Source organism: Leptodactylus fuscus, chromosome 11 (genome assembly GCF_031893055.1).
Source record: "Leptodactylus fuscus isolate aLepFus1 chromosome 11, aLepFus1.hap2, whole genome shotgun sequence".
NCBI classification, from domain to species: domain Eukaryota; kingdom Metazoa; phylum Chordata; class Amphibia; order Anura; family Leptodactylidae; genus Leptodactylus; species Leptodactylus fuscus.
This window is the reverse complement of record NC_134275.1, coordinates 8,548,381-8,575,496: the sequence shown is the minus strand read 5'-3', so window position 1 is coordinate 8,575,496 and position 27,116 is coordinate 8,548,381. Positions and strand designations below refer to the sequence as shown.

At 44.2% G+C, this 27,116-nt stretch overlaps 1 protein-coding gene across 1 annotated transcript in view; it reads left to right on the top strand.

Annotated features, from left to right (window-relative positions):
- Positions 1-27,116, top strand: part of NEXMIF (neurite extension and migration factor) — a 295,924-nt gene that overhangs the window by 231,962 nt on the left and 36,846 nt on the right. The window contains exon 3 of the mRNA XM_075260374.1: positions 8,820-8,917. Within this exon, the coding sequence (XP_075116475.1) occupies positions 8,904-8,917 (14 nt within the window). The 5' untranslated portion in view covers positions 8,820-8,903. The remainder of the gene's footprint in view (positions 1-8,819; positions 8,918-27,116) is intronic.

The window sequence follows — 27,116 nt, the reverse complement described above, 5'->3', positions numbered from 1 at the left end:
TTCCACAAACATAGTCACTACACCCCATTGCGCAATAGGCTACTTTTCGTCACAATAGCGCACATACGTTTGTGCCAGGACCCCCACAAAACCCAAACTCACATCACCATCTCTGCAATCTCACACACTTTGGACCATAGCAAGCCACAAAATTCATATTGCCCTCTACAGCCTCGCCCCTAACCCCACACAATCTCATATACATATACTTTACCACTTTGCCCCTCACCTTAACGATACTCCAGGAGGCGCTCTTTAACACTCCGGAGCAGTGATGTTTGCCGACCCCCACCGCTCTGACAATCCGCGACACCGCCCACCCATGTCAACACCCCTAGGCGGTCTAATAAATGCAAAAAAAAAAAGTTTAAAAAAAGTAAAAAAAATAAATAAAAAGGATTAAAAATTCAAATCCCCCCCTTTCCCTAGAACACATATAAAAGTAGTTAAAAACTGTGAAACACATACATGTTAGGTATCCCCGCGTCCGAAATCGCCCGCTCTACAAAGCTATACAAATATTTTTCCTGTTCATTAAACGCTGTAGCAGGAAAAATGGTCAAAAGTGCCAAACCACCATTTTTTCACTGTTTTGATTCTGATTAAAATTTGAATAAAAAGTGATCAAAGCAATAACATTTCCCGAAAATGGTAGAACTACAAAGTACACCCGGTCCCGCAAAAAAAGACACCCTATACATCCCCGTACACGCTCGTATAAAAAAGTTACGCCTGTCGGAATATGGCGACTTTTCAAAAAATAATTTTTTAACACAGTTTTGGATTTTTTTAAGGGGTCAAAATGTCAATAAAACCATAGAAATTTGGTATCCCCGGTATCATAACGAAACACAGAATACAGGGGACATGTCATTTTGGTTGCACAGTGAACGCCGTAAAACCAAAGCCCGTAAGAAAGTCGCAGAAATGCATTTTTTCTTCAAATCCACCCCATTCTGAATTTTTTCCCTGCTTCCCAGTACATTATATAGAATAAATAATGGTGGCATCAGGAAGAAAAATTTGTCCCAGGAAAAATTAAGACCTCATATGACTCTGGGAGCGGAGAAATAAAAAAGTTATGGGATTTAGAAGGAGGGGAGTCAAAAACGAAAATCAAAAAATGCCATCGGCGGGAAAGGGTTAACTTCAAATACCTCTGTCCCAAAGTCACTAAGTAAAGTTTATACCAACACCGTATAGCAGCTCCAATACAAATTACATCCAACACAAAAGTCTCACGTATTCTCTGAATTACAGCAAAAACAAGATACAAAGTTACATTTCATATCCCAGACCTTATACACAGTACGGAAACCTTACCCGCGCCTGTATATACCCACTGCTACAATCACCGCAGACCAAGTCGCGGGTACCAGCTAGTAGGATATATATCTATCTTCATTTACTTCTATTTACTCTAGCGTATTATAGGGACGACAGAATGGGTGAAATTAAACAGGACATTGTATAAGATCCGGAATCCCCGGCCCCAGATAAGTTACTAGATGTTTGCTCCTATTGTATACAGTACATCGCGCCAATTGGCAACAATGTCCAGGTTGTTGATCTTATTCCAAGTTACATTTCTATCCCTTGTCTTCACAATGGTAGAATTACAAATGTTTCCTTGTAGTAGCCTTAACCCTTAACAACTACCGATAAGCCATTGCGAGATCATGGAGACGGAATTGAGCGTGGCGTAGGATTTAAGAACTTTGTATCAACTTGTTTCAATTCATTTTTATTGCAATTCATTTCAACAGCATTCACAAAGCAAAAAACAGGACATCTGGGATTGTAACATTGCTGTGCTGTGTGCTTGGAACGTGGGGGGGTACGGCAGTGATTGGCAGCTCCGTCTCTGCTGTGTATTCTGCGTGCAAGCTGTTGTGTTTCTCCATAATTGTTCTGCATTTTCCACAACTAATAGGCAGAATTGCAGCTAATTGGTCCATGAGCCGGGAAGGAGGTCAGCAGGAGTTACACTTCTCCCACTAGCTCTGCCAGAGACTGACCCCTGCTGACTTCTATTGCTTTTTCTCCGGGTCTACTGGGAGTGATTTTTGTGTTTTTCTCTTTTTTTTTTTTTTTGCAAGCATCTCTATAACTAGAAGAAAAAAAAATATGTGAAAAATCAAAGTTTTGTCTCTCTGCATGAAATCCTTGAATCCGAATAAAAGTCCATTGATTTTATTAAACCTCTATAATCCAATGACTACATTACTGTGATAAGCAGTTGTGTAGGGGGAAGGCGAACCACATAGTATTAGAAAATAGGTTAAATGTAGCAAACGGGTGGGAATGGAAATACCATGTAAACCAGGGAATGAATCTGTTATAGGCCAGCCGACCGGGGTAAGGACGGATCTTATACTCTCAATGGCAGAGGAGAAGCCTCATTTCTTACCATCACAATTCCCCATAGACGGAATATAGAAAACATTCCAAAAAAAAATGTATTTTTTTAATGGGATCTCATGTTGTTAACATCATAAGAAGGAATGTAGGAACGTAGCTATGGGGGGTTGTAGAGAGCCTGGCCCCGGGGTCACAGGGGGCCCGAAGGTCCCGCTGCCACCTAAGAAACCGGAATAATAAGCAACGCACGGTAGAGGAGGGAATGGATTTCTATGATAGTAGCGAGTTAACCCCTTCTTAGGCTGGTCTTTTAATTTCATCCAGATATTGTAAAGCGGCAATGGTTCTGAGAATAATCTGCAGCATCGATTATGATGAATCTGCTCTGATCCATCGCCTGTATTCCTACCATGGAGGAGCCGAGGTTTTCCAGGTCAGGCCACCAAGGAATAGTCTTGAGCTGAGCATCAGATCGATTGGCATGTTGTTGCCATTGACATCCGTGTATAATGTCAGACTGGATCCGCTATATATAACACACATCATGCTACATTTGCACTAAAGATTCTCCGCTCAGTCACTATGTGCACCATATATGTTTGTTCTCCTGGAAATACATGACTATTACATTAGCTGACTAGAGTCGTGAATCTGCTCCGATATTTGCACCCATCGCACCACAGAGCAATAGGTTATTTATAGATACAATGCCATTGGGTGGTATATATGGCTTGGGGAGTGGGTGGCAGGTAACATTGGATATATTGGGCTGTATATACACCATTGGAATGGTCTGCCCATCTGTGCAGCAACTAATGGGTCAATAGGGATACATTGGATAATATATAGCATTGGACACTGTATACAAGAACAATATACAGGTTTATTTTAGCCCAAGCATGTGTTTCTCTTTACAGCCACCCAATAACAGGACCTTAAATCTGCAAAACGCTGCAAAATAGTAAATTATTTATATTTGCAAAAATGTTTCACTTTTAATTGCTTGCAAATTTGGAAATGGTTATGTTCATGGGAAAACCTATGAAGAAGTTAACCCCTTACTATCAGGTTTTCCCACGACTCGCTGGAGGTCCCGACACTTTGCGATCAGCTTATCGTCAAAGAACCCTTCAAGTAGGGAATGTCAAAGTGGAAAACCACTTGGTGCAAATGCTGTAGAAAAAACACTATTCCCACTTTGTGGAGAAATAGACAAAACAGACACGCTGCGATTTGCAAAACTTGGTTGAAAAATCATGATGCAATGCAACGCTGCTGCGGTTTTTGCCTAAATGCTTGCAATTCCGCAGCTGGAATGGGCATGCAACGATTTTTACAAGCAGGTGCTCTTTATTTGGATGAAATGAAACCTACTGTAAGACACCAAGATATTATGGCCAGAAACACTGCATTAACACAACTTGGAGTCTTTCTTAACCTTTACTAGTTATCATTCTGTTATGCACCTTGTTCGTACAAGTCTGTATTAAATGGACGGCCAAGGCTCGGACAATGTTACTCAGCCCTGGGATCTCTTGTCAATACTCCGATAACCATAACCTGTAGTGGCCAGAACTCGGCATCATACGGTGCTTATAAGTCATTTATCGGCTGCTGTATTTCTATTAGAAGACAACACACAGGGAACAGGGCAAGGAACATGTTACATCTGCTGCAATTATTAAATGCATATGTTCCACTATTGCCAGTCACTTGCTGACATATGTTCGCTTCAGCGTGACGTTGTAATGTGTGGATGACTCTAATGGAGTGGGTGACTTTATCATGTCAATTGCTTCTACAGAAAGAGAAGATGAATAGAATTTGCTAGAAATCTCTAGGCGCTTTGGGCAGTTCTGCCAGAGCAATATATGTAAGAATGCAAAGGGGATTATTAGTGTAAATAAGGGATCCGGTGAAATATTAAAGTCTGGTGGATAATGGAGAATCTTCGGCTTCTGTCGCACGTCCAGTCACATCGCCCAGCAATATTTTAATCAGTTGCTTAACTTTTAATTTATTTCATCAGAGCAAAACAAAAAGTGAATCCCGGCCATAGCCCAAGGCATGAGGTATAACTTGAAAAAAATTACTTATAGTATAATCTATAGGCATTTATGTCAATGTACAGTCGATAAAGAACAATTTGGGTTTACCCGATATAACACGGCCACCTCCGCACTAGCCGGAGTCCTGCTAATAGTCCCTGAGTTATTCGGCGTCCACCAGCCGCTGGTGATCTGTGTGTGACATTCGGCTCCCGGGCTCTAAATGCAACTCATTGGGTCTGCAGAGGAAATATTTTAGTATGATGTATTCATGATGGCACTTTGTGCCCTAATCTATTAAGACACATTAGAATTATTACAAGGCTCCGCCATGGGGACGTCCTGGACGCCAAATTTAAATCCACATTGATCAAGGTCTTGCATAGATTTCCGGTGTTACTCCAGTTTTCTGCAATAAATTATTGGAAATGTGATGCGCCTGGTTCCCCTAGATTCCATCCTGAATAAGAGATAAAGTGTTTCTGTTTCTCCTCCATGCAAACACGGGGAGAACATACAGTACAAGCTCCTTGCAGATGGTTTTATGCCCTTGGCGGGATTTGAACACCAGGACTCCAGCGCTGCAGTGCTAACCACAGAGCCACCGTGCGGCCCCCAGGTTCCTTCATCTAAAACTAGTCTCAGCTACAGCACACACATTAGAATTGCTAATTATTTTACACCACCATTAATACCTGGCACTGGACATATAAAGATAATACATAGGACAAGAACAAGGAGAATACGACACAGAACTAACAAGATGTAGATGGTATCTACAAGGGCTGGTGGATGGAGACCAGGTGAGGGGAGAAGCTGCTCGGAAGGGATTGCAGAGGCAGCGCACTTACTGTAGGGTGTAGCTTGCCTGGATTTTCAGGGTTCATTTGCAAGTTTTAGTCAGGGGGTCGGGGTCCGTCTGACATGTTGGGGTAGAATATTTCAAAGAGTTGCAGATGCACGGGGAAATCTTGGAGATGATTGTATGACTATGGCATGAGATGGTGATAGAGGAGGTTTTGTGGGGCTAGAAATGATGTGGGCCAGGTAATGGGAGATGATGTCCTTCACCTCGTATACAGTGGAGGTCACATTGGAGTCTGATGGTAGGGAGGTTCTATCCATGGTGAGGATGATGATGATGCTGTATGTCCAGTACACTTCCCGTGAAGGATAAGCAAGAAAAACAAACAGATAAATCTTGGCCCGTCTGAGCTTCTTGCAGCTCCATCCACATGTTCGTGCTTGGCTTATCTCTCTCCAGTGCTGGTCACAGCTATTGCCAGGGGACCCTTGTTCTGCATACTAATAGAGCCTTCAGATCTCTTTTGAACTGTCTGTCTGCATACTGTGTACAAAATGAATTTCATACACAGTAACTGAATCAGTGCCATCTGTGAAATGGTATTTACGCTCCAAGCAGAGGATATTTCTTGCATTTTTAAGGAAAAAGAGAATGCAAAATATTGCATTTCTTTAGATGAGCCAGTTTGCCCTGAAATGTGATTAGGAGATAGACAGTTGTGGGATCGGGATCCAGCCTTCTCTATGACGGGGATTGACAGGTCTTGCTTTTGCCTCACAACATGAGCAGTGTCAGTGTATACAGCACCTATGTAATGCAGTATGTCTGGCCCAGGAATCCCAAGTGCCCGGTGCTAGACAAATATAGAAAGAGAGAAGACGAATACAACGCCAGAAAGTGGAGAGAACGTTACAATCCAGAACATTGCTGCAGATTTCCAGGACATTGGAATGATGGATAATATATCAGTTCCATCATTCTACACCTGGATATATATATATATCAGTATAAGTTATGTACCTGCTTTATATACTGTATTATATTAATATACAGTTATTGTTGATACTTCTGTCACATCTTACATTCCATCGATGTTACTTTTGATACAAACAGTGAACATATTAATGAAAACTGATCAATATAATTCCATTGGGCACCAGACTGCTCTTATATGTATATGACATGTTCATCTTATAAGCTTCACCGCTGTCATCCTCAGTAATGTCACATAAGGAATAGACCGTAGTGAGAAGCGAGCGGGTCCAATGTCCGTTTCATATCGGGTTGGAGTCTAAAACTGTCCTCAATTCATGGTGGAAAGGTTTTATCCTGAAAGCGGATGACTCTGCACGACTCCCACCATTGCAGCGCCATATTGCCGCCTCCAGTCTTTGTTGGTCGTTCTGTATCACCGATGAGGTCAATGGTCTTGTGGGTCACATCAACCAAGGCCAGAAGAGACCATTAGATTGGTGGCAATGGAATGGTGGAGGCAGCGGATATTAATATTAATGACATATCCTAAGGTTATTAGTATGTAACCCCTGTAAGTACACGGGCACCAGATACAGAGGATGCACTTTTAATGCCGCTATGTCCATAATATATAATAACTAGCTTTTACCCGCAACTTCGTCCGTGGAAACCTGACCCCCTGCGGGACCCACCTAGAGCGGTGCGCAGGCTTGTTCCTTTGCCTTGTGTCCGCAGTGGGCCCTTCCTACACCTGTGGGTCCATGGACCCTCGGGGCCCATCCTGCGGCCCGCTGGAACTGTTTACCTCCTCTCCCTCCTGGCACCCGCCACCCCCCTTTCTCCCTACCCGCTTCGCCATGTGGTCACTCCTTCCTCCTACCCTGTGCCCATTTGCCCCCCAGGAACATGCCCCCTTCCCCCCCCTAACCCCATGCCTCCTTCTCCTGTGTTACCTACTCAATGCCCCCTTTTTCCCCCTACCCCATGCCCCCTTCCCCTGTCTTACCTACCCCGTGCCCCCCCACCCTGCGGCTCGCTGGAACTCTTTACCTCCTCTCCCTCCTGGCGCCCGCCACCCCCCTTTCTCCCTACCCGCTTCGCCATGTGGTCACTCCTTCCTCCTACCCCATGCCCACTTCCCCCGTCTTACCTACCCCGTGCCCCCATTTCCCCCCACCAGACCCTGTTGACCGTGTGTCCCCTTTCCCCCTACCAACCTGTGGTCCCGTCCTCACCACATCCTGGGCTTCCCGTGCACCGATGTTCTGACTTGTAGTGTTCAGAGACGGCAGACACTGCGGGACAGCTGGCCGAACCGGTGTTCCAGGGCGCGGCGCAGGCGACCCCTGTCCGGCCACGGCAGAGTACTGCGATCCCGTGGTGAGGCCACACAGGTGGGGCAGCGTATGGACTTGTCACTTCCCCAGAGTAGAGGCCCTTGTGCAGGACGCTCCGGACCTCTCAGAGACGCCATATTGGTGTGGACGGCGGCCGGACGATAACTCCGCCCACATAGAGAAGCGGCACCCAATCAGGTGAGCTGCTGAAGGGGCTGGGATGACGTCATCCCAGGTCCTACAGCGCGCCAGGTCCTGCAGCGAATTGAACCGTGAGAAGCACCGTGCACAGGAGCGAATTGCGGTGGTGTACGGGAATTCCATGTAGCCTATCGTTCAATCCGGGTATGTATGTGCGCATTTTCAGACAAATCCGTTCGCCCGTGTAGGTGTGATTGAGGAACAAACATCCAAACCCACAAACATCCAAATACACATACCTTCACCTTTGTAATATTAGTAGGATACACATCCATAGTATATAACCTCACCTTCTGTCTCCTATGTACATACGTGTGCACCAGATATTTCCCGGGCATGTTACCATGAGACACAAGTCAATTACAGTCGTGTTTTCGTGGCTTTCCGGAACATGTCGATACAACACGGACGAGACTTAATGAGTTAACTGGAACTGATTTATTTTAATTGATTCTCAATGAATTAGTTTCTGCTGAAAATTGCTGTGAAAAATAGAATGTCGCGAGCGCTTGTGTCCCCTCATTTACACATGTAGCATACGGCGGTCAGCCATGCTTATGGTCCGGAGCGACAACCCTACAGAGCGAGAACTGGATGATCTGGAATGTACCGGAACATATATACAGATTATATCATTAATATAATGTATGCCCTAAGACCCCACAAAGCAAAACTGCACTGCGGGAAAATCCGCGAACACAGAAAGTCTGCAGAGAACGGAGCAGGAAGCAGGCGGCGCCATTCTCCATGGGAGCTGATCTGCAGTACCTGATCTGACCACTACACACAGAACAGCACTGTTTTCTGTTACATTCTGAGGACAGCTGATCGTTGGGGTGTTAGGTGCCGGAACCCCCACAGATCAGATATTGGTACCCTTAAGATATTAAATCAATTGTTTTACCCCTGAAATTCCCTTTAAGAGCTTCTAATTTGCAAACCATTGACTATTCTGATGGCTGTAGAACGTCTTGGCTTTGGGGCTCAGGTCGTGTTTGTTGACTCCAAGTTTATTAAGTAAAGAACAATTGAAATATTTATTGCAACCAGAATGAAAGCCGAGTAACCATCCGACTCCTTCTGTCTCCATAGGTGCTGAAGAATGCAGGATGCCAATACGACGTCCCCAACTAGCTGCCTGCAGATTTCCTTAGGAGGCCCAGAGATAAGACGGGGATGCACTCTTCAAGGTGACTATCCACCATCTTTACATTAACAGCACCTTCATAATCTGTCCCCATAAACCAATGCTGCAGCCCAGAATAATGTCTGTCTGTTACGTTGTGTCTGTCTGGGCTGCGCTGTATTGTCTATGACTGTCGCATTTGCACTAAGTTCACACCTTCTGGGTGTTTCCACTTATCGGATCCGCTCTGTGGTGGACGTATCTGCAGCCTAAGATGGGCCAGCGGGTGTCCGTCCTTATTCACTGAAATTGCCTTAATGGATACACATGGGCAGGTATAGCAACGTCTACGGGGTCCAGCAACTAAGAGCGGTCAGTTCTAGGGTGCAATTACTAATAATGGATACATGTGACATCATTATAATTACTATCTTCATATGCTGTGATGTCACAATACACTTTTTGTGTGTGCATTACTCCTGTGCTATGATGTCATAGTCAGTATAATCCCTGTACTGTGACATCACTGTGTGTATTATCCTGTACTGTGACATCACTGTGTGTATTATCCTGTACTGTGACATCACTGTGTATTATCCTGTACTGTGACATCACTGTGTGTATTATCCCTGTACTGTGACATCACTGTGTGTATTATCCCTGTACTGTGACATCACTGTGTGTATTATCCTGTACTGTGACATCACTGTGTGTATTATCCCTGTACTGTGACATCACTGTGTGTATTATCCTGTACTGTGACATCACTGTGTATTATCCTGTACTGTGACATCACTGTGTGTATTATCTCTGTACTGTGACATCACTGTGTGTATTATCCCTGTACTGTGACATCACTGTGTGTATTATCCTGTACTGTGACATCACTGTGTATTATCTCTGTACTGTGACATCACTGTGTGTATTATCCTGTACTGTGACATCACTGTGTGTATTATCCTGTACTGTGACATCACTGTGTGTATTATCCTGTACTGTGACATCACTGTGTATTATCCTGTACTGTGACATCACTGTGTGTATTATCCCTGTACTGTGACATCACTGTGTGTATTATCCCTGTACTGTGACATCGCTGTGTGTATTATCCTGTACTGTGACATCACTGTGTGTATTATCCTGTACTGTGACATCACTGTGTGTATTATCCCTGTACTGTGACATCACTGTGTGTATTATCCTGTACTGTGACATCACTGTGTGTATTATCCTGTACTGTGACATCACTGTGTGTATTATCTCTGTACTGTGACATCACTGTGTGTATTATCCTGTACTGTGACATCACTGTGTGTATTATCTCTGTACTGTGACATCACTGTGTGTATTATCCTGTACTGTGACATCACTGTGTGTATTATCCTGTACTGTGACATCACTGTGTGTATTATCTCTGTACTGTGACATCACTGTGTGTATTATCCTGTACTGTGACATCACTGTGTGTATTATCCTGTACTGTGACATCACTGTGTGTATTATCCTGTACTGTGACATCACTGTGTGTATTATCCCTGTACTGTGACATCACTGTGTGTATTATCCCTGTACTGTGACATCGCTGTGTGTATTATCCTGTACTGTGACATCACTGTGTGTATTATCCTGTACTGTGACATCACTGTGTGTATTATCCTGTACTGTGACATCACTGTGTATTATCCTGTACTGTGACATCACTGTGTGTATTATCCCTGTACTGTGACATCACTGTGTGTATTATCCCTGTACTGTGACATCGCTGTGTGTATTATCCTGTACTGTGACATCACTGTGTGTATTATCCTGTACTGTGACATCACTGTGTGTATTATCTCTGTACTGTGACATCACTGTGTGTATTATCCTGTACTGTGACATCACTGTGTGTATTATCTCTGTACTGTGACATCACTGTGTATTATCCTGTACTGTGACATCACTGTGTGTATTATCCTGTACTGTGACATCACTGTGTGTATTATCCTGTACTGTGACATCACTGTGTATTATCCTGTACTGTGACATCACTGTGTGTATTATCTCTGTACTGTGACATCACTGTGTGTATTATCCTGTACTGTGACATCACTGTGTGTATTATCCCTGTACTGTGACATCACTGTGTGTATTATCCTGTACTGTGACATCACTGTGTGTATTATCTCTGTACTGTGACATCACTGTGTGTATTATCCTGTACTGTGACATCACTGTGTGTATTATCCCTGTACTGTGACATCACTGTGTGTATTATCCTGTACTGTGACATCACTGTGTGTATTATCCTGTACTGTGACATCACTGTGTGTATTATCCTGTACTGTAACATCACTGTGTGTATTATCCCTGTACTGTGACATCACTGTGTGTATTATCCTGTACTGTGACATCACTGTGTGTATTATCCTGTACTGTGACATCACTGTGTGTATTATCCCTGTACTGTGACATCACTGTGTGTATTATCTCTGTACTGTGACATCACTGTGTGTATTATCTCTGTACTGTGACATCACTGTGTGTATTATCCTGTACTGTGACATCACTGTGTGTATTATCTCTGTACTGTGACATCACTGTGTGTATTATCTCTGTACTGTGACATCACTGTGTGTATTATCCCTGTACTGTGACATCACTGTGTGTATTATCCCTGTACTGTGACATCACTGTGTGTATTATCCTGTACTGTGACATCACTGTGTGTATTATCCCTGTACTGTGACATCACTGTGTGTATTATCCCTGTACTGTGACATCACTGTGTGTATTATCCTGTACTGTGACATCACTGTGTGTATTATCCTGTACTGTGACATCACTGTGTGTATTATCCTGTACTGTGACATCACTGTGTGTATTATCTCTGTACTGTGACATCACTGTGTGTATTATCCTGTACTGTGACATCACTGTGTGTATTATCCTGTACTGTGACATCACTGTGTGTATTATCTCTGTACTGTGACATCACTGTGTGTATTATCCCTGTACTGTGACATCACTGTGTGTATTATCCTGTACTGTGACATCACTGTGTGTATTATCTCTGTACTGTGACATCACTGTGTGTATTATCTCTGTACTGTGACATCACTGTGTGTATTATCCTGTACTGTGACATCACTGTGTGTATTATCCTGTACTGTGACATCACTGTGTGTATTATCTCTGTACTGTGACATCACTGTGTGTATTATCCTGTACTGTGACATCACTGTGTGTATTATCCTGTACTGTGACATCACTGTGTGTATTATCTCTGTACTGTGACATCACTGTGTGTATTATCTCTGTACTGTGACATCACTGTGTGTATTATCCTGTACTGTGACATCACTGTGTATTATCTCTGTACTGTGACATCACTGTGTGTATTATCTCTGTACTGTGACATCACTGTGTGTATTATCTCTATACTGTGACATCACTGTGTGTATTATCCTGTACTGTGACATCACTGTGTATTATCTCTGTACTGTGACATCACTGTGTGTATTATCCTGTACTGTGACATCACTGTGTGTTATCTCTGTACTGTGACATCACTGTGTGTATTATCTCTGTACTGTGACATCACTGTGTGTATTATCCTGTACTGTGACATCACTGTGTGTATTATCCTGTACTGTGACATCACTGTGTGTATTATCTCTGTACTGTGACATCACTGTGTGTATTATCCTGTACTGTGACATCACTGTGTGTGTTATCTCTGTACTGTGACATCACTGTGTGTATTATCTCTGTACTGTGACATCACTGTGTGTATTATCCTGTACTGTGACATCACTGTGTGTATTATCCTGTACTGTGACATCACTGTGTGTATTATCCTGTACTGTGACATCACTGTGTGTATTATCCCTGTACTGTGACATCACTGTGTGTATTATCCTGTACTGTGACATCACTGTGTGTGTTATCTCTGTACTGTGACATCACTGTGTGTATTATCTCTGTACTGTGACATCACTGTGTGTATTATCCTGTACTGTGACATCACTGTGTGTATTATCCTGTACTGTGACATCACTGTGTGTATTATCCCTGTACTGTGACATCACTGTGTGTATTATCCTGTACTGTGACATCACTGTGTGTATTATCTCTGTACTGTGACATCACTGTGTGTATTATCCCTGTACTGTGACATCGCTGTGTGTATTATCTCTGTACTGTGACATCACTGTGTGTATTATCTCTGTACTGTGACATCACTGTGTGTATTATCTCTGTACTGTGACATCACTGTGTGTATTATCCTGTACTGTGACATCACTGTGTGTATTATCCTGTACTGTGACATCACTGTGTATTATCCTTTACTGTGACATCACTGTGTGTATTATCCCTGTACTGTGACATCACTGTGTGTATTATCTCTGTACTGTGACATCACTGTGTGTATTATCCCTGTACTGTGACATCACTGTGTGTATTATCCTGTACTGTGACATCACTGTGTGTATTATCCCTGTACTGTGACATCACTGTGTGTATTATCTCTGTACTGTGACATCACTGTGTGTATTATCCTGTACTGTGACATCACTGTGTGTGTTATCTCTGTACTGTGACATCACTGTGTGTATTATCCCTGTACTGTGACATCACTGTGTGTATTATCTCTGTACTGTGACATCACTGTGTGTATTATCCCTGTACTGTGACATCACTGTGTGTATTATCCTGTACTGTGACATCACTGTGTGTATTATCCCTGTACTGTGACATCACTGTGTGTATTATCCTGTACTGTGACATCACTGTGTGTATTATCCTGTACTGTGACATCACTGTGTGTATTATCTCTGTACTGTGACATCACTGTGTGTATTATCCTGTACTGTGACATCACTGTGTGTGTTATTTCTGTACTGTGACATCACTGTGTGTATTATCCTGTACTGTGACATCACTGTGTGTGTTATCCTGTACTGTGACATCACTGTGTGTATTATCCTGTACTGTGACATCACTGTGTGTGTTATCCATGTACTGTGACATCACTGTGTGTATTATCCTGTACTGTGACATCACTGTGTGTGTTATCCATGTACTGTGACATCACTGTGTGTATTATCTCTGTACTCTGACATCACTGTGTGTATTATCCTGTACTGTATCTCAAAAACAAAAGGGGACACCGAGCCAACCGTAGTGTAATAACTTCTAGATAGGCAAATGTTCAAATGATGAAAAAGGCTCACCTTGGAGGGTTGTGGATAATATCACAACACTTTTTGTACATGCATATGTAAAATTCCTTCTCCTAGGTCGAGGCAGCAAAGTTCCTGACACCTCGCAGGTGTAATATTGTGTGGTATAAGGACCAATGGCTCAGATTTCTTCTGAATCCGAAATTAAGGAACTGCGCTCTCTTATTTTAGTGGTTAAAAGTACACGATTTTATTGACTTCAGACAAACTTTCACACAACGCGTTTCGGGCGTTACACTACGCCCTTCCTCAGGTGTATTAGTTTCTACAATTAAAACACAACAACATACGTCTAAGCAATATGCGGTTGCAGCTCTCCAATAAATAGTTAAAACCAGCATCTCACTTTACATCAAAAAAAACAAATATAAATCATGTACACAATGTACGCAATGGACCTCTTTGAAACTTAATTACAAAACGTCTCATTGTTAGCACCCTAAATTGCGGGCAATGTTTCACACAATGTTGTCTACCTGCCCAGTATTATCTACATAGTAGGGAGTATCATGGTAAACGGCCACTAGAGGACCCAGTTTAAGAGTCATCTATCTATACTCTTCTCCTCAGGGTCCAAGTTTATCATGTTGCACCACATTGTCATTATCATTAGAGCCGCAAGAAAGAAAAAAGCATGATCACTTACCCGTGACCGCTGGGCTGGTTACTTGTCAGTCCAGCGCACGGCATAGTTATTTATACCATTGGTGGAAGTGGCATAATCGGAAGCTTCTGCTTCCCGCGCTGGCGCACGCGCACTCAAGTGCACGTGCACTGGTACAATTCGTTCGCCGGCGTCCGGAAGATACTGACGGCGCGTGCGTCCACTGCAATATTCTGCGCACGCGCCCGATCTGAAAGACGCGCATGCGCAGTGTAACTCAATCCAGCTGTCCTGATGATATCTCCTGGTGGTTACTGCGCATGTGTCTGTTGTAGCCGCACCGCAATTATGCTGGGCTTATCGAGCGATCGCTCGCTACTTCAGCGAGCCCTGCTGCTTCAATAGATGAATGGGTAACTTTAAAGGTCCCAGTTATTATAATAAAAGACATAGTATTAAAAATTCATTACCTTTAAGTTTCTAAATACATTTTTACGAACAAACAATATTATAAATATTATAAATGTATACATATAAGTATAAATGACTAAATAAATGAATGAATGAATGAATGTATAGTTGGTAACTCAAATCCTGTACTGTGACATCACTGTGTGTGTTATCCCTGTACTGTGACATCACTGTGTGTATTATCTCTGTACTGTGACATCACTGTGTGTATTATCCTGTACTGTGACATCACTGTGTATTATCCTTTACTGTGACATCACTGTGTGTATTATCCCTGTACTGTGACATCACTGTGTGTATTATCTCTGTACTGTGACATCACTGTGTGTATTATCCCTGTACTGTGACATCACTGTGTGTATTATCCTGTACTGTGACATCACTGTGTGTATTAGCTCTGTACTGTGACATCACTGTGTGTATTATCCCTGTACTGTGACATCACTGTGTGTATTATCTCTGTACTGTGACATCACTGTGTGTATTATCCTGTACTGTGACATCACTGTGTATTATCCTTTACTGTGACATCACTGTGTGTATTATCCCTGTACTGTGACATCACTGTGTGTATTATCTCTGTACTGTGACATCACTGTGTGTATTATCCTGTACTGTGACATCACTGTGTGTATTATCCTGTACTGTGACATCACTGTGTGTATTAGCTCTGTACTGTGACATCACTGTGTGTATTATCCTGTACTGTGACATCACTGTGTGTATTATCCCTGTACTGTGACATCACTGTGTGTATTATCCTGTACTGTGACATCACTGTGTGTATTATCTCTGTACTGTGACATCACTGTGTGTATTATCCTGTACTGTGACATCACTGTGTGTATTATCCTGTACTGTGACATCACTGTGTGTATTATCTCTGTACTGTGACATCACTGTGTGTATTATCCTGTACTGTGACATCACTGTGTGTATTATCCCTGTACTGTGACATCACTGTGTGTATTATCCTGTACTGTGACATCACTGTGTGTATTATCTCTGTACTGTGACATCACTGTGTGTATTACCTCTGTACTGTGACATCACTGTGTGTATTATCCTGTACTGTGACATCACTGTGTGTGTTATCCCTGTACTGTGACATCACTGTGTGTATTATCTCTGTACTGTGACATCACTGTGTGTATTATCCTGTACTGTGACATCACTGTGTGTGTTATCTCTGTACTGTGACATCACTGTGTGTATTATCCTGTACTGTGACATCACTGTGTATTATCTCTGTACTGTGACATCACTGTGTGTATTATCCTGTACTGTGACATCACTGTGTGTATTATCCTGTACTGTGACATCACTGTGTGTATTATCCTGTACTGTGACATCACTGTGTGTGTTATCTCTGTACTGTGACATCACTGTGTGTATTATCCTGTACTGTGACATCACTGTGTATTATCTCTGTACTGTGACATCACTGTGTGTATTATCTTGTACTGTGACATCACAGTCACCCACTGACCACTATACCAGGACCAAATACTCTCACATTATCCACTTACTGCCAGATTCCCCTCTGCCTGTATAATACAATCCACAAATACCTATTTTTATTGTATAATGTTCCCCTGACATCACCAAACACTTCACATGACAGCGCCTAACAATGACATACACGGCACCTCTGCAGGTTTGACAATGGTCCTGGATAACCAGAGAGCTGATGCAGACGTGTATTTATAGAGAATCTTTCATGTCCTCAGAGATGTGCGGTATTATATACTGACTTAATTCAGTGCACTGTCAGCTTTGCCGGTATTCACCATGATGGAGATATTGGTGCAGTTAGTTTCGGCACAGATATCTCTGCACTATTGGAAAGGTGAGTCTTCTAGCCTAGCGGCATCGCTGGGCGGCCCATATGACAGTGCAAGTGGAAGAATAAAGTCAGGAGGGCGATCCTCACAGCCCAGGAATGACGCTGAGCTATAACACCCGCTCTTCTGACAGTGGAGAAATATTGCTGCCGAAATTAATAGCACCAATATCTCCAGCACAGGGGCCCATACCGTGACAGCTGGCAGTGCAGGGAATTCAGTATAATATATATAATACCACCCATCTCTGAGGACATGAAAGTATCTGAGTATAGGATAGCTATAGGACATATATAGGACACATATAGGACACATATAGGACAGCTATAGGACATATATAGGACACATATAGGACAGCTATAGGACCTGTTCCATAATTTGCAGCTCTTCAATTTGGCCCGGACACACGGCCGCAAAAACAACAGCCGTATGTATGGGACCATTGATATCTAATAGTCCACAATATTATCCACAATTGATTATATAAAGAATGGTCATGTGTATTACGGCTTACACTGGGCTCACACCGGCGCTCCATCTCCGTTTCCAGGTTCCTGTCTTCTGCCGACAGAAAACAAAAACCTGGCAAACTGTGTCCGGCCGTGAGCACCGCTGAGCGTTTTTTTTTAACCGGACACAAAGTCCTGCATGTCCGAAAAAAAAAAGTTTTTGCCACGGAGAGCACAAAACACTCCCTGGCGCTCATGGCCGGGCACTTTCCAAACCCATTCAAATGAATGGGTTTAAAAAATGCCTGCAGGTCTCCTTCCCAGTTTCAAGCAGGAAACGGAAACCTGCAAAATGGAGACTGGGGCGCAGGTGTGAGCGAGCCCTTAGTGACTCCATGTGCCTCATTTTAATAGCAGTTAACCCCATTATGTCCCTCACATTAACCCCTGTGTGCCCCATATAAGAGTTACTGATATGTGAGACATGCAGGTAAGGGCTCGTTCACATCTGCGCCCGGGGTCTCCGTACTGCAGGTTTCTGTTTCCTGCATAAAACAGAGCAGGAGACGGAAACCTGCAGGACTCTTTCATACCCATTTTTTTGAATGGGTGAGAAAGATGTCCGGCCGTGAGCGGCGGTGAGCGTTTTATGCTCTCCGCCGCAAAACCGGGTTTTATAATCCGGACACAGAGTCGGACATGCAGTACTCTGTGTCCAGATTTAAAAAAACGATTTTGCGGCGGAGAGCCTAAAACGCTCACGGCCGGACCCAGTCTGTGGTTTCCGTCTTCTGACATGCAGAAGACGGAAACCACAGAACGGAGACCCGAACGCAGGTGTGAACCTAGCGTAATAAGTATCTTCATTATTAGTACCGCCATACATCTCACATACTAGTAAGCCTTATGTGTAGCATAGAAGGGTTAATTGTCATTAATATGAGGCACATGGAGTTACTAAAACTAAATGAATCACCCCAGATGACTGATATTAATAGAAATAGCATGTACCTGGATGTACCTGTGTTTTCCTTTTTTACTGTCACTTTTCTGAGCTGTCGTCTCCTCCTTCTCTTGTGTGCACTATGCAGACGGCAGGAGCTCGGCAGGGTCCACCTTCTGTACAGCAATAAGCCCCGCCTCCTGGGCTCTCCTCAGCCCTCTCATTGGTGGGCAATTGCATTTGCCCAGTTTGCCCCCGCCCCTAACACCGGCCCTGGGGGCAACTTTATTAATGCACCAAACTTTAAAGGGACTCTCTAGAATTAAAAGCAAAGCTTGTGCCCTTTTTCAAGAAACGGCTTCATTGCTATTCATAATCTGTGTGAAGAACTGTACAAGTAGGTGCGGCTCAGCTGCAATACCAGACAAATCCTATGGACTAAAGTGGCACTGTTTTTTTTTTACTTGTCTAATCTAAGACAAGCCCTGGATACTTGTCGCACTAGATCAATAGAGGTGCGATTCAGACCCGCTCCAAAATGGGAAATCAACAGAATACAAAAGTGAACACAATAACAACCTGCACAAGCGGCCCCGGCGGTGCGCATGGGTTGCTCAAAATGGGTCCCACTGCGGGTCTGTCACCCAAGCGCCCACACAATCCTGGAGCGGCCCTGTCTATAGATGATAATGGCTGTGTGTGTATCATCCATACCATGACCTGATAATGTAACAATTTACTGTTACTTTGTATTTCACTTGACCTGCTGTAGAGATACAACCCCATCCCCTCCCCCGATCTCCCCATCTAATGTATGGACAGTGACTGTGCGCTCGGCCCCTTGTGTATTAGTTCCGGATACTACAATGATGAAGACAATGATCACCCTGGCGCCATTTGCAATGCATTTGTAGTTACGGTTCAGACATTAGTGGCCGCCACATTGCTGTTTACTATGGCGGTGAAGCGGACTAAACGGTTTGAGTGTGCAAGGGCAGAATGGCGGGTTTGAGAAGCCTATCATTACGGCCGCTAATGCAGAAATAGGTGGCTTGTCACTGCGCACAAATAGGGGACATTTTCCCTTTACTACCCTTCTTCCGTGTGGTTACGCAGAAAGGAACGTTTAGCCAATTCCAGCCCATTTCACTGTCATTAGGCGGCCGGGCGATTACACGGAACACATCATTTAACATTACACATAAAAGCCTTGATTTCATTGGAATTAAGTGTTGTATCGAAATTGCTACAAAGTAACTTGGGGTCAATAGCCTAAGGGTCCCGTCATAAGTACAAGATGTTACATTGTATATCCAGGGTCTGCGGGAGAGTCAGCCGCTGATATACATCATGTTACATCCGTGCGCCTGCACATGTAAGTGACATGTCACTATGTCTCCGCTCTCCCATGTTACACAGAACGCAGCAGAGACCGACGTGAGACTTGTGCTCTTGTCTTGTACTGATGCGCGGCCGCTTCTGCTCTACACATATAATGTTCAGTCTTCACTATTGATTTTCATCACTGAATAACCGGCGAGCGGCTGAGCTTGTCACATGCTAAAAGGTTTTCAAGGACAAACATGGTTTGTTGTGTGGCCTTTGAGAGCTTTCCTGACTGCCGAGAACATGTCTCCTCTCCCAGGCAACCCCACAAAAAAAGCTGAAGCCTGCTTACGCATGAGGCCATGTTCTCCGGATGTTATGTGGGTTTCTATTATCAAACCATCTCAACAGGAATGTATGAAATCCTGAGCGAGGAAGAAAAATCTTACTTATTGTATCAGGCAGGACCTGACATGGTAGCTAACCTTTACCTAAATCAATGGGAACGTGTTTATATAGGAGGAATAACCGTAATTCTCACCATTAGAGGACTTGTAGCAGTTTCCCGCTCTGCAGATTCTATCTCTGACTTGAGCTGGTGGTCGGCGACTAGTTAGTAAGATGTCTCCTATAGACGGCACACAGTGGAGAAGAATCTGCCCCATAACACTCACACTCACACTAGAATACCTCCCAACTTTTGAAGAACTGAAAGAAGGACAAAATGTGCGGCAAATTTTGCCCCGCCCACTTTTGTGTTGACTCCGCCCATTCTCATTAATTTTCCATGTGCCCCCACACAGTATAATCCTCCTACAGTCACCCGTAAATTATATGTGCCCCTCCATCTCTCCCCCAGCTTCATATACACCCTTCATCTGCCCCCAGTTTCATGTCCCCTCCATCTCTGCCCCCAGATTCATGTCCACCTCATTTCTGCCCACAGTTTCATGTCCCCATCTCTGCCCCCAGATTCATGTCCCCTCCATCTCTGCCCCCAGATTCATGTCCCCTCCATCTCTGCCCCCAGATTCATGTCCCCTCCATCTCTGCCCCCAGATTCATGTCCCCTCCATCTCTGCCCCCAGATTCATGTCCCCTCCATCTCTGCCCCCAGATTCATGTCCCCTCCATCTCTGCCCCCAGATTCATGTCCCCTCCATCTCTGCCCCCAGATTCATGTCCCTCCATCTCTGCCCCCAGATTCATGTCCCCTCCATCTCTGCCCCCAGATTCATGTCCCCTCCATCTCTGCCCCCAGATTCATGTCCCCCATCTCTGCCCCCAGTGTCATGCTGTCCTCTGCCCCCAGTTTCACGTTCCACCTCAGTGTACACATTACACTTACCTTCTCTTCGCTCCCCCGCCGCTCTCTCTCTCTCGCGCACAATTGTAGACGCGATGTGACGTCATCACATCGCGTCTACACAGCCAGTAGCCGGCGGCAGCGGCGAAGCAAGGAGCTGAACTGTGACAGCTCCTTGCTTTAGCCGCGTATGTGTTCAACTCAGATCTGCGTCCTCTGGACACAGATCTGAGTTGAAATCGGGACATACCTCCCTTCAACCGGGACCGCGGGACACGTCACCGGAATCGTGAATGTCCTGCGGAAATCGGGACGGTTGGGAGGTATGCACTAGTGTCTGTCTCTTCGTCGTTCTGGTCCGCATAGGAACCTGAACAACAAAGAGTCCGCCGCTAAAAAAGCCATTACCTGTGCACAACCCAGGACCCCATAGATTATAATGGAGTTCGTTGGATTCGTCAATTTTATACTAAAATCAGTGAAGAGAGAGAATCCCTTTGTGCATCTTTTCTCTCTGCTGATTTTCGGCTAAATCTGCAGCAGAGTTTCCTACAGAGACTCCAACAAAGATGTGACTGTAGTCTTAGGGTGCATTCACACTACGTAACGCCGGGCGTGTATGAGAGCCGTACACGCCGGCGTTACAGCAGACTGCCGAACACTTCCCATTCACTTCAATGGGAGCGCTCGTAACAGCGGCGTTTACGAGCGCTCCCATTGAAGTGAATGGGAAGTGTTCGGCAGTCTGCCGTAATGCCGGCGTGTACGGCTCTCATACACGCCCGGCGTTACGTAGTCTGAATGCACCCTTAGACTGAGATAGAAATCTTCCTGCTTAGTCTCTATCATTCCTCACTAAGCGGTAATATAGCTCCTCTGCAACTTTGCATCGGCAAGATAGAGTTTAGCAGAGTCACCAGAGTGAAAGTCAGTTTAGCTGGATGAGGTTGCAGGAAAAGAGCCAGGTAAGGGGAGAAAAATGCAAAAGCTTGTGACAATTCAGACTTTAGATACCATAGTCCAGGGGTTGGCAACCTTTTTCACTCCAGCTGTTGCAAAACTACCAGCATGCATACTTGCTCTGCTGTTCTTGGAACTCCAATGGAAGTGAATGGAGCATGCTGGGAGTTGTAGTTTCCCAGCAGCTGGAGAGTCGAAGGTTGCTGACCCCTGCCATAACCCTGTGCTGCTAGGTGCATGTAATTGTACCTTTATAGCATGTTCACAAGGCGCCATTTTTTATGCCGCACAATCTGTGTGACCTATGCTGTGTATATAGCTGTATATCAGTAGTTCACATGGTTGCAGGTAACTGCTCGCTGTGGCCTCGCATGGACACTGGCAGGGATCCATAGGCAGATCAGCCCTGTTAAATGGGCCTAAATCCATAGGCCAAGAAATCTAAGACTTCTGCTCTGGATTCTGCAGCTGATTCTTTCAGTGGAAGATATTTTCGTCTTTAGATTTTTTTTAGTGCTCTGCACAATGCACCCTGTAAAACCCCGTTTGTAAAGAACAGAGAGTCTCCTTGTAAGTCCTGCTTTTTGTACATTTTAGCAGCTCGTTGCTTTTCTTAAAGTCCTTCCATTCAGTGTTTTTGTTGTATGCACGGGAGCCTGGAAACACAAGTCACAAAGCCACCGCTGTGAGCTCCAGGACCCGCTGACGTAGCGAGCCCGGATAATGGAGAGGTGAAAGGCTGCTGTTAGAACTGCGTATGGGGCCAAGCTCAAACAGATGCTTTTCCCTGAAAACAATGGAAGCACCAGCGCTGCGGAGACTGCCAGGACACGCTGCCAAAAATGCCTGCAATCATGTAATGTGCCGCTATACACTGCACACATACACCTGAGTGGGTCGTGCTGTAGGGGATACGTTCTGGGGGGTGTTTGCTAATATGTGGGTCCTTTGGGTGCAAATATTGGGCTGATGTTATTATGGTTGTAATCTAAGGAATTGATATATACAAGGTGAGAACAGTCGCATAGTGGACACCGCAGTCTATACATTCAGGGCTCCTGTAATATGATGACCAACTGTCCCCATCTTTATAGGGTAACTCCATGACTGATCATCTATGTCCTTGTCCTCTTGGCCAGTCCTTGGATCACCGGGTCTATACAGAGGACGTGTAACATATATGGTTATCTGATAACTTGTGTCTTAGTAGGAGCACTGACCGTACAAGGTGCAATGAAGGGGGCAAACTTATTCTTCTGTTCCATGGAGGTAGTGACATTACTCTGCTCGTGATCCTGCATTTCTATATTATAATACTGGGCATATATAGTGAGCCCGTCTCTTCTCAGTGCAGCATGTGCCATATATATCCACAAGGTGAATGAAGGATTCACATCACACCTTGCTAAGAAAAGTAGCAGAAAAGCTTTAGAAATGTTTAAGATGCCCCAATCCACGTAGTAATGGAAGATGCTGGAAAAATTGGGATTACTGTATATGTCAGTCAGGGTACATTGTATTATACAGTACTGGGCAAAAGGTTTAGGCTGGTTGGTAAAAAGTTTGCAACTTTTTTCCATACATGGCTGGAATTTTTGCATTGTGCTGTCCTCTATATGTACAATCTTTCTATAATGTGATCTATAAAGTGCACGGATTGCACGGATCCCTGAGAGCTGCATTCACTATGGTTGCTGAATTATAAGACAACAGATTTGGATGTGCGGGTCCACAAGCCTGTGGCTCTTAAAGGGGAGCCTTGCAATTCTTTGTTTTTGCAAGACAGAATTGCAATTACACGGCTGTTCCCCAAAGATAAGATGATGGTGCGTCTTGGCATCTGGACCCCACTCCAAGTGCTTCTTACCTGCAGTCTGATCCCCGCACGGCCTGTGTAATAAGAGTGATCGGTAGGGACTGTAGCCATGTGATATTATAATGACTTCTACCCCTATCAGCACATGTCGCTAATGCATTTATGCTATAGATCAATTTATGGCAGATTTTTCTCAAGTATGTTATAATCATTAAAAATTATATAACATGAAAATTACATATCCGTCAGACGATTACTCATTCTGTATTATTACATTTAGAAATTTTTCTAACGTGAATGACAAGTATGAGTTAAATAGCTTGGAGAAATAAGGGGATGATGAATTATGTCTTGAAAATGCTTCAGGTTTGTTGTTTTCAAACCTCTCATTACTTTGCTTTCTATTGTGCGCAAATGAGCTTTGTGTGCGCGCGAATGCACAAGACTTACTAAGGAGAATGGATATTCACACCTCCATGGAAGCGGCCTAAGCTTGTACACATAGTGCATGCGCACATATACACTATATACACTAAGCTTACACATATAGTACACCCCTGTGCACATATACACTACATACACTAAGCTTATACACATAGTGCACCCATGTGCACATATACACTATATACACTAAGCTTATGCACATAGTGCACCCATGTGCACATATACACTATATACACTAAGCTTACACATATAGTGCATGTGCACATATACACTACATACACTAAGCTTACACACACAGTGCACCCTTGTGCACATATACACTATATACACTAAGCTTACACACAACATAGTGCACCCATGTGCACATATACACTACATACACTAAGCTTACACACATAGTGCATGTGCACATATACACTACATACACTAAGCTTACACACACAGTGCACCCCTGTGCACATATACACCATATACACTAAGCTTATACACATAGTGCACCCCTGTGCACATATACACCATATACACTAAGCTTACACACATAGTGCACCCCTGTGCACACATATACACTACATACACTAAGCTGATACACATAGTGCACCCCTGTGCACACATATACACTACATACACTAAGCTTATACACATAGTGCACCCCTGTGCACATATACACCATATACACTAAGCTTACACACATAGTGCACCCCTGTGCACACATATACACTACATACACTAAGCTGATACACATAGTGCACCCCTGTGCACACATATACACTACATACACTAAGCTTATACACATAGTGCACCCCTGTGCACATATACACTACATACACTAAGCTTACACACATAGTGCACCCCTGTCTTCCTTTAGGATAAGGCCCCACGTTGCGGACGCGCAGCATTCTTTGTTGCAATTTTTGCTGCGGTTTTTGAGCCAAAGTCAGTTGTGCATTTATCAGAAGAGAAACAGAAGAGCTTCCTTTATATTTTCCATTCCTTTTCAAGCCAATCCTGACTTTGGTGCAAAAAACCGCTGCAAAATCTGCAAGAAAAAACACAACATGGAGCCTTAGGTTGGTTGCAGACGACCGCGTGCTTCTGGCCGGCCGTGAGTTAAAGGCAAGGGCGGTGCCCGGGGAACACGCGAATGTCACCATTTCATTAAGTGAATAGGAGCCACGGATGCAGGGCCACAAAATTGGGCAGGAATAGGACCCGGACTGCTAGCCTGCACATGGGACCGTGTAGTTCACAGCTATAGAAATGAATGGGTCAGCGTGCTAGTAGAGAAAAACAGGGATAGGACACTGAGGAACGGTGACGCCCAAATACCAAGTACAATGAAGAGGTGCAGCGCAGAGTTATAAGAAAAGATGATCCAGAATTATTATTTCATGGGGGGGGGACAGAAGAATTTAATTCCGTTTTCAGGAGAACATGGAGGTTAGAGGTCCCCTTTAGTACAGTTTGGGTTCTGGTGAAGTGCTGAAGTCTTCTCTCCAATGTTGCTGAAGGTTTGCGACCTGGAATCATATTCAATTTGTCCTGGATGTGCAGCGATTACCCGGCGCGAGGAGAGAGCACACAACAATGGTGGAGTGACAGGCGGACGGCCAGGACGGCGCCGCTCTACCATAGCTGTGTACTTTTCTCCCCTGGAATTATTTTAAAGCCACTCTCCGTAAACACGCTGAAGATGCTCTTTGGGTGTGAGGATGTCATGTTTGTGCTGACACCGTCTTTATTACGTCCCGCTTGTATGATGGAAATGAAGAGAGCCCTTTTGAAGTAGAAAGCAATGATAGGCCTGTAAATATAGAAGATGCCATCGTAAGATTGATGGCTGCCGACCCTGGAGATAGCGAGACCCTTGGAGGTTGGGAAAAGCTTATTTACCCTTTCACAAGGCATTTGGAGTTGCTTCGCCTTCTTGGTTTTTTAATATTTGTTAGACTCGCCTGTAGTTTGGTCGCCCTTTTTGTAAGGGGGACATTACCTACATGGTGGTGAGGTTGAAATACCATGGGGAGAGCAATGGACAACGTTTGTATCTGTTACTGTCACACTAAGAAGAATACAATTGTATCCTTACGGATGGGGCTGAGTCACGTCACGACATCTTGGAACGGGACGAGGAGCGATGTTTAGGTCTTGCACAAAGAGCAGATGCTCGGCCTAAGTCGTGACCCCAGTGAGGAAGGGGAACAATGAAATATTGGTATAGGGGGAACCTTGGCTATGCCAAGGCCACATAGTAGCAGCTGTAGCTACCTCTTAAGATATAACTATCCCCATAAACCTTCCCTTGTTCCGTCACATTGATCTTCTATGGCAGCATATAAGCACATATATATATATTCTATAAGGGATACATAGCAATAAATCTGCAACACCACAAAGAACAGAAACAAGAGTGTGTTTGCTGGCCGAGGATCATGGGAGATGTAGTTCTGTAACAGCTGGAAGGCCAAAGGTTGTCGATCTATAGTCAACTCTGCATGGTCCGTGCGGCTTGAATAGATTTCATTAAGAAATGAATGGGCCATGAAACATGCATGGTAATGGGAGGCTCGACACCGCATGTCTGACCATCGACTGAAAATCTCATTGAGAAGCAGAATAATAGAAGAACCTAAGAGCAGGCAGGACGGCTCATCGGTGAACAAGCAGCCGTCGTGCTTCATGAGAAGCCTTCCCAGCTCCGGAGATCCCCCGTCGGCCGACACCAGCTGTGGCCGCTGAACACCGCTTCACACTGGAATAACAAGTGTTCCTTGCCGTTCCTGCTGATGGATGTCCGGGTATCACTAAATGCAGGAGCACATTATCTGGAGGCTGCTAGATCTGGCGGTGAGTGCACGGGGAGCCTTATTGTATCTTT